The sequence below is a fragment of the Limanda limanda genome, chromosome 7, assembly GCF_963576545.1.
Source record: "Limanda limanda chromosome 7, fLimLim1.1, whole genome shotgun sequence".
Classification (NCBI taxonomy): domain Eukaryota; kingdom Metazoa; phylum Chordata; class Actinopteri; order Pleuronectiformes; family Pleuronectidae; genus Limanda; species Limanda limanda.
In genome coordinates, this window is record NC_083642.1 from 2,902,311 (window position 1) to 2,918,159 (window position 15,849).

At 42.5% G+C, this 15,849-nt stretch overlaps 5 protein-coding genes across 5 annotated transcripts; all 5 read right to left on the reverse strand.

Annotated features, from left to right (window-relative positions):
- Positions 1 to 573: 573 nt before the first annotated feature.
- On the reverse strand, positions 574 to 1,607 carry LOC133005124 (P2Y purinoceptor 1-like). Its single transcript, XM_061074708.1, has one exon. It carries the CDS (start codon positions 1,587 to 1,589, stop codon positions 642 to 644), a length of 948 nt encoding a protein of 315 aa, XP_060930691.1. The 5' UTR covers positions 1,590 to 1,607; the 3' UTR covers positions 574 to 641.
- A 3,400-nt stretch (positions 1,608 to 5,007) lies between these two features.
- Positions 5,008 to 5,946, reverse strand: LOC133004601 (P2Y purinoceptor 1-like). Its single transcript, XM_061074075.1, has one exon. It carries the CDS (start codon positions 5,944 to 5,946, stop codon positions 5,008 to 5,010), a length of 939 nt encoding a protein of 312 aa, XP_060930058.1.
- Positions 5,947 to 8,071: 2,125 nt separating this feature from the next.
- LOC133004603 (P2Y purinoceptor 1-like) lies at positions 8,072 to 9,061 on the reverse strand. The gene has a single exon (XM_061074077.1). The coding sequence runs from the start codon at positions 9,059 to 9,061 to the stop codon at positions 8,072 to 8,074; it is 990 nt and encodes a 329-aa protein (XP_060930060.1).
- Positions 9,062 to 11,185: 2,124 nt separating this feature from the next.
- Positions 11,186 to 12,175, reverse strand: LOC133004604 (P2Y purinoceptor 1-like). Its single transcript, XM_061074078.1, has one exon. The coding sequence runs from the start codon at positions 12,173 to 12,175 to the stop codon at positions 11,186 to 11,188; it is 990 nt and encodes a 329-aa protein (XP_060930061.1).
- Positions 12,176 to 14,299: 2,124 nt separating this feature from the next.
- Positions 14,300 to 15,289, reverse strand: LOC133004605 (P2Y purinoceptor 1-like). The gene has a single exon (XM_061074079.1). It carries the CDS (start codon positions 15,287 to 15,289, stop codon positions 14,300 to 14,302), a length of 990 nt encoding a protein of 329 aa, XP_060930062.1.
- Between the last annotated feature and the right edge of the window lie 560 nt (positions 15,290 to 15,849).

The following is a 15,849-nucleotide window of genomic DNA, read 5'->3' on the forward strand; positions in this document are numbered from 1 at the left end:
GTGGTCGAGTTGAATGAGGAAACACAAATAGAAAAAAACCCAAACACCCCCACAGAGAAACTAAGAGAAATGATCTCAGAGTTTCTGTTTCCACCTTTCACCTAGTCGACTTTCGAGAAATCATCAGTGGGGTTTTTGAAAGGTGTCAAATCCACCAGGAGAATGTTTTTTATTTCCTCGAACCAGACTTAATCTAAATTATGACCATTTCACACGCTAAAACAAATCATTAAATTTGGAAATGGAAATGTTTGATGGACCAAATTTGAGTGTAAATACTGACACTTGAATCTGCAGTTGTCCTTTTAGAATCTAAACAAATCAAATGCGTCCTGACCTAAATACAGTGCACGGCTTTGATGTTCAAGCAAAAATAGTTTTTTTTTATGTGAAACTCATCTACAATCTACATCCTGTACAAACACATTCAGTCAACTTCCCCTTTTTTAAAACTAGAGCACATCTGCAACCGCAACACGTGCTGCCAACTCTCCGCAAACCTCCACAAGAATAAAACAGATACAGTCAGAACTGAAATTTTATTTTTTAACAGCAATGTCAAACACAGATTAAAAAGGGAATATGTTACAGTGGGTAGCTCAGTCCAGTAAAATACAGATGATGCACTTGTTGATCTTCATTCACACCGTAGAAACCGTGGTGATGAACGGGCGCATGATGAGTTGACGAGCAGATGTCAAAGCTGAGCCGGAGTCTTTACGTGCGTTGAGGTAAACCAGAGGGTTGAGGGCGCTGTTCAGACACACCAGCCCACGACCGATCTGATGGGCGACGTAAACTCCGTTGGACCACCATTGACATTTCCCGTGTTTGTTCAGAACTCTTGACCAGAGATTTAGGTTCTTGAACAGGTGATAGGGGATGTAACACACAGAGAAGAGAAGGATCAAAATGAACATCAACCTCAGGCTCCTTTGCTTCAGATCCTTGTCGACGTTGTTTTTGGAGCAAAGTGTGATAATCATATGTCCGTAGCAGCCCAGCGTGATGAGGAGTGGGATACAAAACCCAGTCAGGGTCCTCCCCAGGCTGTAGTTCAGGTAATCCTCCACAGATGCACGATGTGTGGTCTCGTAGCATTTCTCAGTTTGGTTTCCAGACGTCTTGATGTAGAACATGTCTGGAAGACTCTGGGCAGCCACCAGCAGCCACACGAGGACTGAGATGCTCACAGAATGAGTGACAGTGATTCTTCCTAACACTTTCATGGGGTGAACAATAGCCAGGTACCTGTACACGCTGATGCACGTAAGGAATCCGATGCTGCCGTAGAGGTTCAGGTTGAAGCAGAATCTCGTTATCTTGCAGAACGTAGCTCCGAAGATCCAATCACTGTCCCTGAAGTAGTAATCCACCAGAAAAGGCAGCGTGAGCAGATACAAAATATCTGCAAGTCCCAGGTTGAGAACAAACACGTTGACGCTTCCCAGTTTCTTCCAGTTCTGCCACAAAGACTTCAACCCCCATGCGTTAGCAACCAGGCCGACGATGAAGACCAAGATTAAAACAGGAGGCAGGAATCTGCGGGTGAAATCAAAGCTGTCAAGAATACAAAATGTATTATTCATGTTCTTCTGAGCTGCAGTTCTTCCTCCTCGTGAATGTGATCGTCTCTTCTGGTTTCACATCTCAGGTCTCGGCACACTTCAATCAAGTTCCTGCACGTACTTTGATTCAGGAAGCTACGTCAACCTGTTGCTGGTGCAAGAAGTAGGGACTGACCCACAGAGGAAGTGGTGCAGTGATGGTTAGACCTGTTTTACAGGCTGGTAACAGACAGCAGGTGATAAAAAGATGGACTCAAAAAAAACATTTTTAAACAGATTTATCCTATTTATTTATTTTACCTGTTAATATTGTATAAATTAAACTTTGCTTTAAACTGTGTGTGATGGAAATTCATCTTGAGATTTGAAATAATGAAATTCTCAGACTGGAGTTGCCACTGAGTCTTTATAATATAAGCTCTGCAGAGTTTACACAACAAGCACAGGTGCTCAAAATGGAACAACTGGCTGCAAGTTCACAAAAGCCAGAACTTATACAAAGATCCTTATATCCTATCGCCGCTGGGGCAGTTCTTTGCCCATGGCCATGTCCACGCCCCTCTCTTCCTGGTACGGTGAAGTCGGCTCTGCTCTCAGTCTGGTCTTGTCTGGTTTGACCTTGACAGGGTAGACTCAGCCTGCATCATGCCGCTGTGTTGTTCAAACAGAACAGTCTAATGTGTGAGGAAATCTCCCACGGTTTCTCATGGTTTTTGTGTGGCCTAAAGATGAGGAAGAGGTGGCGTCATCACTCAGTCCGCCCACTGCCCGTCTCTATAGACTGGGAGAGCGGTGGGTGGCGTCTGAGATGGGCCTGATTGTTGATTGGTGGAGTCTGGTCTCTGCATATCTTGTGGAGGAGGGGTTTGTTGTTGGTGAGGAGAAAGGCAGGCGTTGAGAAGATGAAGCCACACCCTTTCAAAAGGAGAATACAGAGATCTATATGATTACTTTCAACATTCTTTTCAACTTTCTTTTCAATATTATCAGACTTAGTTGCTGTGTCACCATAGTTCCTTCGCATGAAGTTCATATAAGGACTACTCAGTTCAGTTCCATTATCCAAATCTTTCATTTTTCCATTTACCTATGTGAAGAAATTTTTTATTTTAAGTATTAGTTACCCTAAGTCTTCAATAGATCTCCAAAACGCTATCATAAGGAGCAAATAGGAATCTTAGTAATATAAACATCATAAAAATAATGCGTTACCCCCTATATAATAGTCAATAGTAATTTCCTCTTGCAATTACTTGGTTACTGTTAGTTTCTTAATTTATCCCTTAATTTATTTATTTACCTATTTTTCTTTCTGTCTCTTTTTTATTACATTTTTTTTTTTACTTTTTAATTCTTCCTATGTCTCGAGGAGTTTTTCTCTTGAAAGTTAAATTTTTTTCGACACTGAATGACCTGTTATGAGGAAAAGCAAAGTCGCTGGACCATATTGGAAGAAAATGTCACACTATCCCGTCCTCACTCTTGCAACCATGAAGCCACCACTTTGACTTTCTGGGTTCAATTAAGTGGATGAAATCGTGCACATCTACAATTTCCCTTGAACACTCAATTTAAGACGTGGACGTCTCCACGAATCCTTGTTTATTTCTCCGGCAAAACAGGAAAAATGCCTTCAACTAGGATGATTGCCATGAGGTTCATTCAGATTAACATTAATAATCCACAATGATCCAGAGATAATAACTAATACACCCGTTCCAAATAAACCCTTTAAATGTATTATTTCTTATGTTTGATTTCGTATTTGAGAAATTATCTTAACAGTCGTAAAAATCTAAATTTCATCATCTCATCAGATTTAAGATGACCAAAGAGAGATCTTTGGATCCCTGTGAAGAAGATCCAGAACCCCAGTCACTTCGGTCCTCTCGTCTCTTAAATGTTAGAGGTAGAAGCAGAAAAAAAATAAAAATGTCTCTACAGGGTGGCCAACCACAAAACACTTCTAGGGTCCAGACAATCTTTCAAGGGATCCTATTTGTGACGCCAAGTTTGTGATGGACATTCATCTTGAGATTTGAAATAATGAAATTCTCAGACTGGAGTTGCCATTGAGTCTTTATAATAATGAGCTCTGCAGAGTTTACACAACAAGCACGGGTGCACAAAAGGGAACAACTGGCCGCAAGTTCACAAAAGCCAGAACTTATACAAAGAGGCATTACACAACACATAATATGAAAAAAAAGACATGCCAGAACTAATACAAAGAGGTCCTTCATAAAACGTAATAAGAAAAAAGATATGAAATCCTCCTCGGTGTCTATCTGCTGTGTCCGTCGGCTGTAGCAAACTCCCTGTTAGCCAAGGTCACAGCAGTGAGACACCTGGTCAGGGGATTTCCACAACCCTACACACTGATCAGTGGAACTTTCCAAAACATGTGCTTTCCTATTTTTAATTCTTTTAACTTTTTGCCCATGTTGTTTTTAATATCCCTGTGCAGCACATTAACTCTCTGGAAGGGGCTTCTTAAATAAAGCTACCTTGCTCCATGTGAGGTCAGATGTTAAAGCCAATGTGAGAACAACACAAGAGAAGCTGGGAGGGTGGGGGGGTTATCTAATATAAACTATGACATATGGAATCATCTCATTACAGGAGGAAGAAGGAAGTGAAATGCTTGGAAAAAGGCATTTCAAACTTTAATGTGTGACTTCATTAGGGAAATGAAAAAATAATTTAAGAATAGTAACAATCATCAGGAAGACAAATGTAGGACCTTTGTAAAATATTGACATTATTAACTATACATAAAAAGTGCAGAAATATTTACAGCAAAACAGTAAAAGAAAGAAGGAAAGTGCAATATCAACGTGCACACACACACACACACACACACAGTTACATTGGCCGAGTCAGACAACAAGATCTGTCAACACAGAGGCTGAGGTCATTCTGCAGGATTTCTATCTAACAAATACTAATTTTTAATTCATTTTAATTTGTTACTTGAGACGACGTCGCCTTATAGCAAGTAAATACGTCTTTAAAAGAATCTTCATGACCAAAGTAGCATCCAGATCAATGTCCTCGATTCATAGTTTAGGTTTTTCTAGGTTGAAAAAAATTATTGAGACTCAATCGGACACTCAGAATTCATGATCGGGCCCCTTTAGTTAAAGGTTGCATTTCCCTCTGAGAAGCTTTGTATCAGTGCAACTCTTTCAAAACTATCTCAAAAACCCACTTAGAACCTTTAACTTCTACTTTGTGGGTTATAGACTTTTTGCAGCTGTTTTATAAAATGACGCAGCGTTAGATCTGGGGAGTGATGGAGTCGAGCTCAGTCACAGTCCAGTGCATCAGCTGTTGAAGCTCATATTTAAGCTGCTTTAGCTCTCGACTCTTCCGACCTCGACGCCACGTCACAATCGCCTCCGACCCAGCTCCTGATGATGCAATTGTTGATTTTCATTCACACCGTAGAAACCGTGGAGATGAACGGGCGCATGATGAGTTGACGAGCAGCTGTCAAAGCTGAGCCGGAGTATTTACGTGCAGTGAGGTAAACCAGTGGGTTGAGGGCGCTGTTCAGACACACCAGCCCACGACTTATCTGATGGCCGACGTAAACTCTGTTGGACCATGTGTGATAGTTCTCGTGTTTGCTCAGAACTCTTGACCAGAGATTCAGGTTCTTGAACAGGTGATAGGGGATGTAACACACAGAGAAGAGAAGGATCAAAATGAACATCAACCTCAGGCTCCTTTGCTTCAGATCCTTGTCGACGTTGTTTTTGGAGCAAAGTGTGATAATCATATGTCCGTAGCAGCCCAGCGTGATGAGGAGTGGGATACAAAACCCAGTCAGGGTCCTCCCCAGGCTGTAGTTCAGGTAATCCTCCACAGATGTGTCGTGTGTGGTGTCGTAGCATTTCTCAGTTTGGTTTCCAAATGTCTTGATGTAGAACACGTCTGGAAGACTCTGGGCAGCCACCAGCAGCCACACGAGGACTGAGATTTTCATAGAATGAGTTACAGTGATTCTTCCCAACACTCTCATCGGGTGAACAATAGCCAGGTACCTGTACACGCTGATGCACGTAAGGAATCCGATGCTGCCGTAGAGGTTCACGTTGAAGCAGAATCTCGTTATCTTGCAGAATGTAGCTCCAAAGATCCACTCTCTGTCCCTGAAGTAGTAATCCACCAGAAAAGGCAAAGTGAGCAGATACAAAATATCTGCAAGTCCCAGGTTGAGAACAAACACGTTGACGCTTCCCAGTTTCTTCCAGTTCTGCCACAAAGACTTCAACCCCCATGCGTTAGCAACCAGGCCGACGATGAAGACCAAGATTAAAACAGGAGGCAGGAATTTGCCGGGGAAATCAAAGTTGACAGAGGTATCGTTCATGTTCTTCTGAGCTGCAGTTCTTCCTCCTCGTGAATGTGATCGTCTCTTTTGGTTCCACATCTCAGGGCTCGGCACACTTCATTCAAGTTCCTGCACGTACTTATATCCAGGAAACTATGTTAATGTCACGGTGCTGTTGCCAGAAGCAGGGCCTGACCCACACAAAGGAAGTGATGCAATGATGGTTAGACCTGTTTTACTACCAGGCTGTTAGCAGACAACAGGCGGTTAAAAAATTATTAAACGTAAAATTCTTTTAACTTTGTGCTTATGTTGTTTTTAATGTCCCTGTGCAGCACATTAACTCTGTGGAAGGTGCTTCATAAATAAAGCTGCCTTGCCCAATGTGAGGTCAGATGTTAAAGCCAATGTGAGAACAACACAAGAAAATCAGGGGGGGGGGGGGGTGACATTTATGTAATATAAACTATTACTGACATCAGTTAGACTTCATGTCCAGCATTTGTCAGGTCTCACAAGCTCTTTAATAAAAATAGTATTACTAGTTTTAAATTTGGTTTCATTGTTATAATGAATCAGCTCATTACAGGAGGAAGAAGGAAGGGAAACGTTTGGAAAAAGGCATTTCAAACTTTAATGTGTGATTTCATTAAGGAAATGAAAAACACCAATTTAGAATAGTAACAATCGTCAGGAAGACAAATGTAGGAACTTTGTAAAATATTGACATTATTAACTATACATAAAAAGTGCAGAAATATTTACAGCAAAACAGCAAAATAAAGAAAGTGCAATATCATCTGACATCCAATCACACACACAAACACACACACTTTCAAAGTTGCATTGGTCGAGTCAAAAAACAAGATCTGTCAACACAGAGGCTGGAGTCATTCTGCAGGATTTCTATCTAACAAATAATCACTTTAAATTCATTTTAATTTGTTACTTGAGATGACGTTGCCTTATAGCAAAGTAAATAAGTCTTTAAAAACATCTTCATGACCAAAGTAGCATCGAGATCAATGTCCACGATTCATAGTTTAGGTTTTTCTAGGTTGAAAAAGCCACGTTATAATTTTTGAGACTCAATCGGCCCAAATATATGAAACTTACTGCTTCAGTCCTGTTGCGGGTGGAAATCAAAGGCAGGAGTCGTCGTTCTCAAGTTAAAATTAAGCAAGTTTATTCAGAGGTCACAGGTCAGGAAACTGCGGTGTCTAGCAAATTATCATGCATGGACCACTAATCCTAGGCAGTAAGCTGCACAGGAAAAATGGCGCTTACACAAAGTGCGTACATAGCTTATATATTGATTTACTGAGCGTGACAGAGGTTCTTGTACACGGGGCAGTGCCTCGTTGGCTGGTTCACAAGGCAGTCCTGCCTTCCTGGCTCGTTGGGTCCTCCTCCTGGCGTCGCGTGTTGATGATGATGATCTGGGCGTGCACGTCATGTCGCGGTTACCAGAGGTCATAGCGTTCTGGCCTCAAAGCATTCTAAGACTGATGATCTCATTGTGTGTACTGATGTGTGGAACGTATCATGCACAGGAGAGAGGACGTCTTAGAAATTAATATAATGAAGGGATTCATGGAAAACTGTGAGAAAAGGCATGAAAACCTCTAGTCTAATCTGTCCGCTGTGTGTGTGTGAGGGAGGGTTTTGGCCTTGTCTGCTCATTATCTGCCTCACCTCCCTCAGATGTTGGCCTTGTGTGTGTGTGTGTGTGTGTGTGTGTGTGAACATGATGTGTAGCTGACCACACGTTAAAGTGTGTGTATGTCAATAGTCCTGATGTTTCCAGTTGTGAAACATCAGGAGAATCAGAGTCAATTTTATACTTTTTAAAAAAGGTCAAATGCACGTTGACAAATTTACTTTAAACTTTGAGTTTACGATCAGGCGCCTTTAATTAAAAGGTTGCATTTCCCTCTGAGATGCTTTGTATCAGTGCACATCTTTAAAACTATCTCAAAAACCCACTTAGAACCTTCAACTTCTACTTTGTGGGTTATAGACATTTTGCAGCTGTTTTATAAAATGACGCAGCGTTAGATCTGGGGAGTGATGGAGTCGAGCTCAGTCACAGTCCAGTGCATCAGCTGCTAAAGCTCATATTTAAGCTGCTTTAGCTCTCAACTCTTCCGACCTCAACACCACGTCACAACCGCCTCCGACCCAGCTCCTGATGATGCAATTGCTGATCTTCATTCACACCCGTAGAAACCGTGGAGATGAACGGGCGCATGATGAGTTGACAAGCAGCTGTCAAAGCTGAGCCGGAGTATTTACGTGCAGTGAGGTAAACCAGAGGGTTGAGGGCGCTGTTCAGACACACCAGCCCACGACTTATCTGATGGCCGACGTAAACTCTGTTGGACCATGTGTGATAGTTCTCGTGTTTGCTCAGAACTCTTGACCAGAGATTTAGGTTCTTGAACAGGTGATAGGGGAGGTAACACACAGAGAAGAGAAGGATCAAAATGAACATCAACCTCAGGCTCCTTTGCTTCAGATCCTTGTCGACGTTGTTTTTGGAGCAAAGTGTGATAATCATATGTCCGTAGCAGCCCAGCGTGATGAGGAGTGGGATACAAAACCCAGTCAGGGTCCTCCCCAGGCTGTAGTTCAGGTAATCCTCCACAGATGTGTCGTGTGTGGTGTCGTAGCATTTCTCAGTGTTGTTTCCAAACGTTTTGATGTAGAACATGTCTGGAAGACTCTGGGCAGCCACCAGCAGCCACACGAGGACTGAGATGTTCACAGAATGAGTGACAGTGATTCTTCCTAACACTTTCATCGGGTGAACAATAGCCAGGTACCTGTACACGCTGATGCACGTAAGGAATCCGATGCTGCCGTAGAGGTTCACGTTGAAGCAGAATCTCGTTATCTTGCAGAATGTAGCTCCAAAGATCCACTCTCTGTCCCTGAAGTAGTAATCCACCAGAAAAGGCAAAGTGAGCAGATACAAAATATCTGCAAGTCCCAGGTTGAGAACAAACACGTTGACGCTTCCCAGTTTCTTCCAGTTCTGCCACAAAGACTTCAACCCCCATGCGTTAGCAACCAGGCCGACGATGAAGACCAAGATTAAAACAGGAGGCAGGAATTTGCCGGGGAAATCAAAGTTGACAGAGGTATCGTTCATGTTCTTCTGAGCTGCAGTTCTTCCTCCTCGTGAATGTGATCGTCTCTTTTGGTTCCACATCTCAGGGCTCGGCACACTTCATTCAAGTTCCTGCACGTACTTATATCCAGGAAACTATGTTAATGTCACGGTGCTGTTGCCAGAAGCAGGGCCTGACCCACACAAAGGAAGTGATGCAATGATGGTTAGACCTGTTTTACTACCAGGCTGTTAGCAGACAACAGGCGGTTAAAAAATTATTAAACGTAAAATTCTTTTAACTTTGTGCTTATGTTGTTTTTAATGTCCCTGTGCAGCACATTAACTCTGTGGAAGGTGCTTCATAAATAAAGCTGCCTTGCCCAATGTGAGGTCAGATGTTAAAGCCAATGTGAGAACAACACAAGAAAATCAGGGGGGGGGGGGGGGTGACATTTATGTAATATAAACTATTACTGACATCAGTTAGACTTCATGTCCAGCATATATCAGGTCTCACAAGCTCTTTCATAATTATAGTAAAACTAGTTTTAAATTTGGTTTCATTGTTATAATGAATCAGCTCATTACAGGAGGAAGAAGGAAGGGAAACGTTTGGAAAAAGGCATTTCAAACTTTAATGTGTGACTTCATTAAGGAAATGAAAAACACCAATTTAGAATAGTAACAATCGTCAGGAAGACAAATGTAGGAACTTTGTAAAATATTGACATTATTAACTATACATAAAAAGTGTAGAAATATTTACAGCAAAACAGCAAAATAAAGAAAGTGCAATATCATCTGACATCCAATCACACACACAAACACACACACTTTCAAAGTTGCATTGGTCGAGTCAAAAAACAAGATCTGTCAACACAGAGGCTGGAGTCATTCTGCAGGATTTCTATCTAACAAATAATCACTTTAAATTCATTTTAATTTGTTACTTGAGATGACGTTGCCTTATAGCAAAGTAAATAAGTCTTTAAAAACATCTTCATGACCAAAGTAGCATCGAGATCAATGTCCACGATTCATAGTTTAGGTTTTTCTAGGTTGAAAAAGCCACGTTAAAATTTTTGAGACTCAATCGGCCCAAATATATGAAACTTACTGCTTCAGTCCTGTTGCGGGTGGAAATCAAAGGCAGGAGTCGTCGTTCTCAAGTTAAAATTAAGCAAGTTTATTCAGAGGTCACAGGTCAGGAAACTGCGGTGTCTAGCAAATTATCATGCATGGACCACTAATCCTAGGCAGTAAGCTGCACAGGAAAAATGGCGCTTACACAAAGTGCGTACATAGCTTATATATTGATTTACTGAGCGTGACAGAGGTTCTTGTACGCGGGACAGTGCCTCGTTGGCTGGTTCACAAGGCAGTCCTGCCTTCCTGGCTCGTTGGGTCCTCCTCCTGGCGTCGCGTGTTGATGATGATGATCTGGGCGTGCACGTCATGTCGCGGTTATCAGAGGTCATAGCGTTCTGGCCTCAAAGCATTCTAAGACTGATGATCTCATTGTGTGTACTGATGTGTGGAACGTATCATGCACAGGAGAGAGGACGTCTTAGAAATTAATATAATGAAGGGATTCATGGAAAACTGTGAGAAAAGGCATGAAAACCTCTAGTCTAATCTGTCCGCTGTGTGTGTGTGAGGGAGGGTTTTGGCCTTGTCTGCTCATTATCTGCCTCACCTCCCTCAGATGTTGGCCTTGTGTGTGTGTGTGTCTGTGTGTGTGTGAACATGATGTGTAGCTGACCACACGTTAAAGTGTGTGTATGTCAATAGTCCTGATGTTTCCAGTTGTGAAACATCAGGAGAATCAGAGTCAATTTTATACTTTTTAAAAAAGGTCAAATGCACGTTGACAAATTTACTTTAAACTTTGAGTTTACGATCAGGCGCCTTTAATTAAAAGGTTGCATTTCCCTCTGAGATGCTTTGTATCAGTGCACATCTTTAAAACTATCTCAAAAACCCACTTAGAACCTTCAACTTCTACTTTGTGGGTTATAGACATTTTGCAGCTGTTTTATAAAATGACGCAGCGTTAGATCTGGGGAGTGATGGAGTCGAGCTCAGTCACAGTCCAGTGCATCAGCTGCTAAAGCTCATATTTAAGCTGCTTTAGCTCTCAACTCTTCCGACCTCAACACCACGTCACAACCGCCTCCGACCCAGCTCCTGATGATGCAATTGCTGATCTTCATTCACACCCGTAGAAACCGTGGAGATGAACGGGCGCATGATGAGTTGACAAGCAGCTGTCAAAGCTGAGCCGGAGTATTTACGTGCAGTGAGGTAAACCAGAGGGTTGAGGGCGCTGTTCAGACACACCAGCCCACGACTTATCTGATGGCCGACGTAAACTCTGTTGGACCATGTGTGATAGTTCTCGTGTTTGCTCAGAACTCTTGACCAGAGATTTAGGTTCTTGAACAGGTGATAGGGGAGGTAACACACAGAGAAGAGAAGGATCAAAATGAACATCAACCTCAGGCTCCTTTGCTTCAGATCCTTGTCGACGTTGTTTTTGGAGCAAAGTGTGATAATCATATGTCCGTAGCAGCCCAGCGTGATGAGGAGTGGGATACAAAACCCAGTCAGGGTCCTCCCCAGGCTGTAGTTCAGGTAATCCTCCACAGATGTGTCGTGTGTGGTGTCGTAGCATTTCTCAGTGTTGTTTCCAAACGTTTTGATGTAGAACATGTCTGGAAGACTCTGGGCAGCCACCAGCAGCCACACGAGGACTGAGATGTTCACAGAATGAGTGACAGTGATTCTTCCTAACACTTTCATCGGGTGAACAATAGCCAGGTACCTGTACACGCTGATGCACGTAAGGAATCCGATGCTGCCGTAGAGGTTCGCGTTGAAGCAGAATCTCGTTATCTTGCAGAATGTAGCTCCAAAGATCCACTCTCTGTCCCTGAAGTAGTAATCCACCAGAAAAGGCAAAGTGAGCAGATACAAAATATCTGCAAGTCCCAGGTTGAGAACAAACACGTTGACGCTTCCCAGTTTCTTCCAGTTCTGCCACAAAGACTTCAACCCCCATGCGTTAGCAACCAGGCCGACGATGAAGACCAAGATTAAAACAGGAGGCAGGAATTTGCCGGGGAAATCAAAGTTGACAGAGGTATCGTTCATGTTCTTCTGAGCTGCAGTTCTTCCTCCTCGTGAATGTGATCGTCTCTTTTGGTTCCACATCTCAGGGCTCGGCACACTTCATTCAAGTTCCTGCACGTACTTATATCCAGGAAACTATGTTAATGTCACGGTGCTGTTGCCAGAAGCAGGGCCTGACCCACACAAAGGAAGTGATGCAATGATGGTTAGACCTGTTTTACTACCAGGCTGTTAGCAGACAACAGGCGGTTAAAAAATTATTAAACGTAAAATTCTTTTAACTTTGTGCTTATGTTGTTTTTAATGTCCCTGTGCAGCACATTAACTCTGTGGAAGGTGCTTCATAAATAAAGCTGCCTTGCCCAATGTGAGGTCAGATGTTAAAGCCAATGTGAGAACAACACAAGAAAATCAGGGGGGGGGGGGGGGTGACATTTATGTAATATAAACTATTACTGACATCAGTTAGACTTCATGTCCAGCATATATCAGGTCTCACAAGCTCTTTCATAATTATAGTAAAACTAGTTTTAAATTTGGTTTCATTGTTATAATGAATCAGCTCATTACAGGAGGAAGAAGGAAGGGAAACGTTTGGAAAAAGGCATTTCAAACTTTAATGTGTGACTTCATTAAGGAAATGAAAAACACCAATTTAGAATAGTAACAATCGTCAGGAAGACAAATGTAGGAACTTTGTAAAATATTGACATTATTAACTATACATAAAAAGTGTAGAAATATTTACAGCAAAACAGCAAAATAAAGAAAGTGCAATATCATCTGACATCCAATCACACACACAAACACACACACTTTCAAAGTTGCATTGGTCGAGTCAAAAAACAAGATCTGTCAACACAGAGGCTGGAGTCATTCTGCAGGATTTCTATCTAACAAATAATCACTTTAAATTCATTTTAATTTGTTACTTGAGATGACGTTGCCTTATAGCAAAGTAAATAAGTCTTTAAAAACATCTTCATGACCAAAGTAGCATCGAGATCAATGTCCACGATTCATAGTTTAGGTTTTTCTAGGTTGAAAAAGCCACGTTAAAATTTTTGAGACTCAATCGGCCCAAATATATGAAACTTACTGCTTCAGTCCTGTTGCGGGTGGAAATCAAAGGCAGGAGTCGTCGTTCTCAAGTTAAAATTAAGCAAGTTTATTCAGAGGTCACAGGTCAGGAAACTGCGGTGTCTAGCAAATTATCATGCATGGACCACTAATCCTAGGCAGTAAGCTGCACAGGAAAAATGGCGCTTACACAAAGTGCGTACATAGCTTATATATTGATTTACTGAGCGTGACAGAGGTTCTTGTACGCGGGACAGTGCCTCGTTGGCTGGTTCACAAGGCAGTCCTGCCTTCCTGGCTCGTTGGGTCCTCCTCCTGGCGTCGCGTGTTGATGATGATGATCTGGGCGTGCACGTCATGTCGCGGTTATCAGAGGTCATAGCGTTCTGGCCTCAAAGCATTCTAAGACTGATGATCTCATTGTGTGTACTGATGTGTGGAACGTATCATGCACAGGAGAGAGGACGTCTTAGAAATTAATATAATGAAGGGATTCATGGAAAACTGTGAGAAAAGGCATGAAAACCTCTAGTCTAATCTGTCCGCTGTGTGTGTGTGAGGGAGGGTTTTGGCCTTGTCTGCTCATTATCTGCCTCACCTCCCTCAGATGTTGGCCTTGTGTGTGTGTGTGTCTGTGTGTGTGTGAACATGATGTGTAGCTGACCACACGTTAAAGTGTGTGTATGTCAATAGTCCTGATGTTTCCAGTTGTGAAACATCAGGAGAATCAGAGTCAATTTTATACTTTTTAAAAAAGGTCAAATGCACGTTGACAAATTTACTTTAAACTTTGAGTTTACGATCAGGCGCCTTTAATTAAAAGGTTGCATTTCCCTCTGAGATGCTTTGTATCAGTGCACATCTTTAAAACTATCTCAAAAACCCACTTAGAACCTTCAACTTCTACTTTGTGGGTTATAGACATTTTGCAGCTGTTTTATAAAATGACGCAGCGTTAGATCTGGGGAGTGATGGAGTCGAGCTCAGTCACAGTCCAGTGCATCAGCTGCTAAAGCTCATATTTAAGCTGCTTTAGCTCTCAACTCTTCCGACCTCAACACCACGTCACAACCGCCTCCGACCCAGCTCCTGATGATGCAATTGCTGATCTTCATTCACACCCGTAGAAACCGTGGAGATGAACGGGCGCATGATGAGTTGACAAGCAGCTGTCAAAGCTGAGCCGGAGTATTTACGTGCAGTGAGGTAAACCAGAGGGTTGAGGGCGCTGTTCAGACACACCAGCCCACGACTTATCTGATGGCCGACGTAAACTCTGTTGGACCATGTGTGATAGTTCTCGTGTTTGCTCAGAACTCTTGACCAGAGATTTAGGTTCTTGAACAGGTGATAGGGGAGGTAACACACAGAGAAGAGAAGGATCAAAATGAACATCAACCTCAGGCTCCTTTGCTTCAGATCCTTGTCGACGTTGTTTTTGGAGCAAAGTGTGATAATCATATGTCCGTAGCAGCCCAGCGTGATGAGGAGTGGGATACAAAACCCAGTCAGGGTCCTCCCCAGGCTGTAGTTCAGGTAATCCTCCACAGATGTGTCGTGTGTGGTGTCGTAGCATTTCTCAGTGTTGTTTCCAAACGTTTTGATGTAGAACATGTCTGGAAGACTCTGGGCAGCCACCAGCAGCCACACGAGGACTGAGATGTTCACAGAATGAGTGACAGTGATTCTTCCTAACACTTTCATCGGGTGAACAATAGCCAGGTACCTGTACACGCTGATGCACGTAAGGAATCCGATGCTGCCGTAGAGGTTCGCGTTGAAGCAGAATCTCGTTATCTTGCAGAATGTAGCTCCAAAGATCCACTCTCTGTCCCTGAAGTAGTAATCCACCAGAAAAGGCAAAGTGAGCAGATACAAAATATCTGCAAGTCCCAGGTTGAGAACAAACACGTTGACGCTTCCCAGTTTCTTCCAGTTCTGCCACAAAGACTTCAACCCCCATGCGTTAGCAACCAGGCCGACGATGAAGACCAAGATTAAAACAGGAGGCAGGAATTTGCCGGGGAAATCAAAGTTGACAGAGGTATCGTTCATGTTCTTCTGAGCTGCAGTTCTTCCTCCTCGTGAATGTGATCGTCTCTTTTGGTTCCACATCTCAGGGCTCGGCACACTTCATTCAAGTTCCTGCACGTACTTATATCCAGGAAACTATGTTAATGTCACGGTGCTGTTGCCAGAAGCAGGGCCTGACCCACACAAAGGAAGTGATGCAATGATGGTTAGACCTGTTTTACTACCAGGCTGTTAGCAGACAACAGGCGGTTAAAAAATTATTAAACGTAAAATTCTTTTAACTTTGTGCTTATGTTGTTTTTAATGTCCCTGTGCAGCACATTAACTCTGTGGAAGGTGCTTCATAAATAAAGCTGCCTTGCCCAATGTGAGGTCAGATGTTAAAGCCAATGTGAGAACAACACAAGAAAATCAGGGGGGGGGGGGGTGAAATTGATCTAATATAAACTATTACTGGACATCAGTTAGACTTCATGTCCAGCATATGTCAGGTCTCACAAGCTCTTTCATAAATATAGTAAAACTAGTTTTAAATTTGGTTTCATTGTTATAATGAATCAGCTCATTACAGGAGGAAGAAG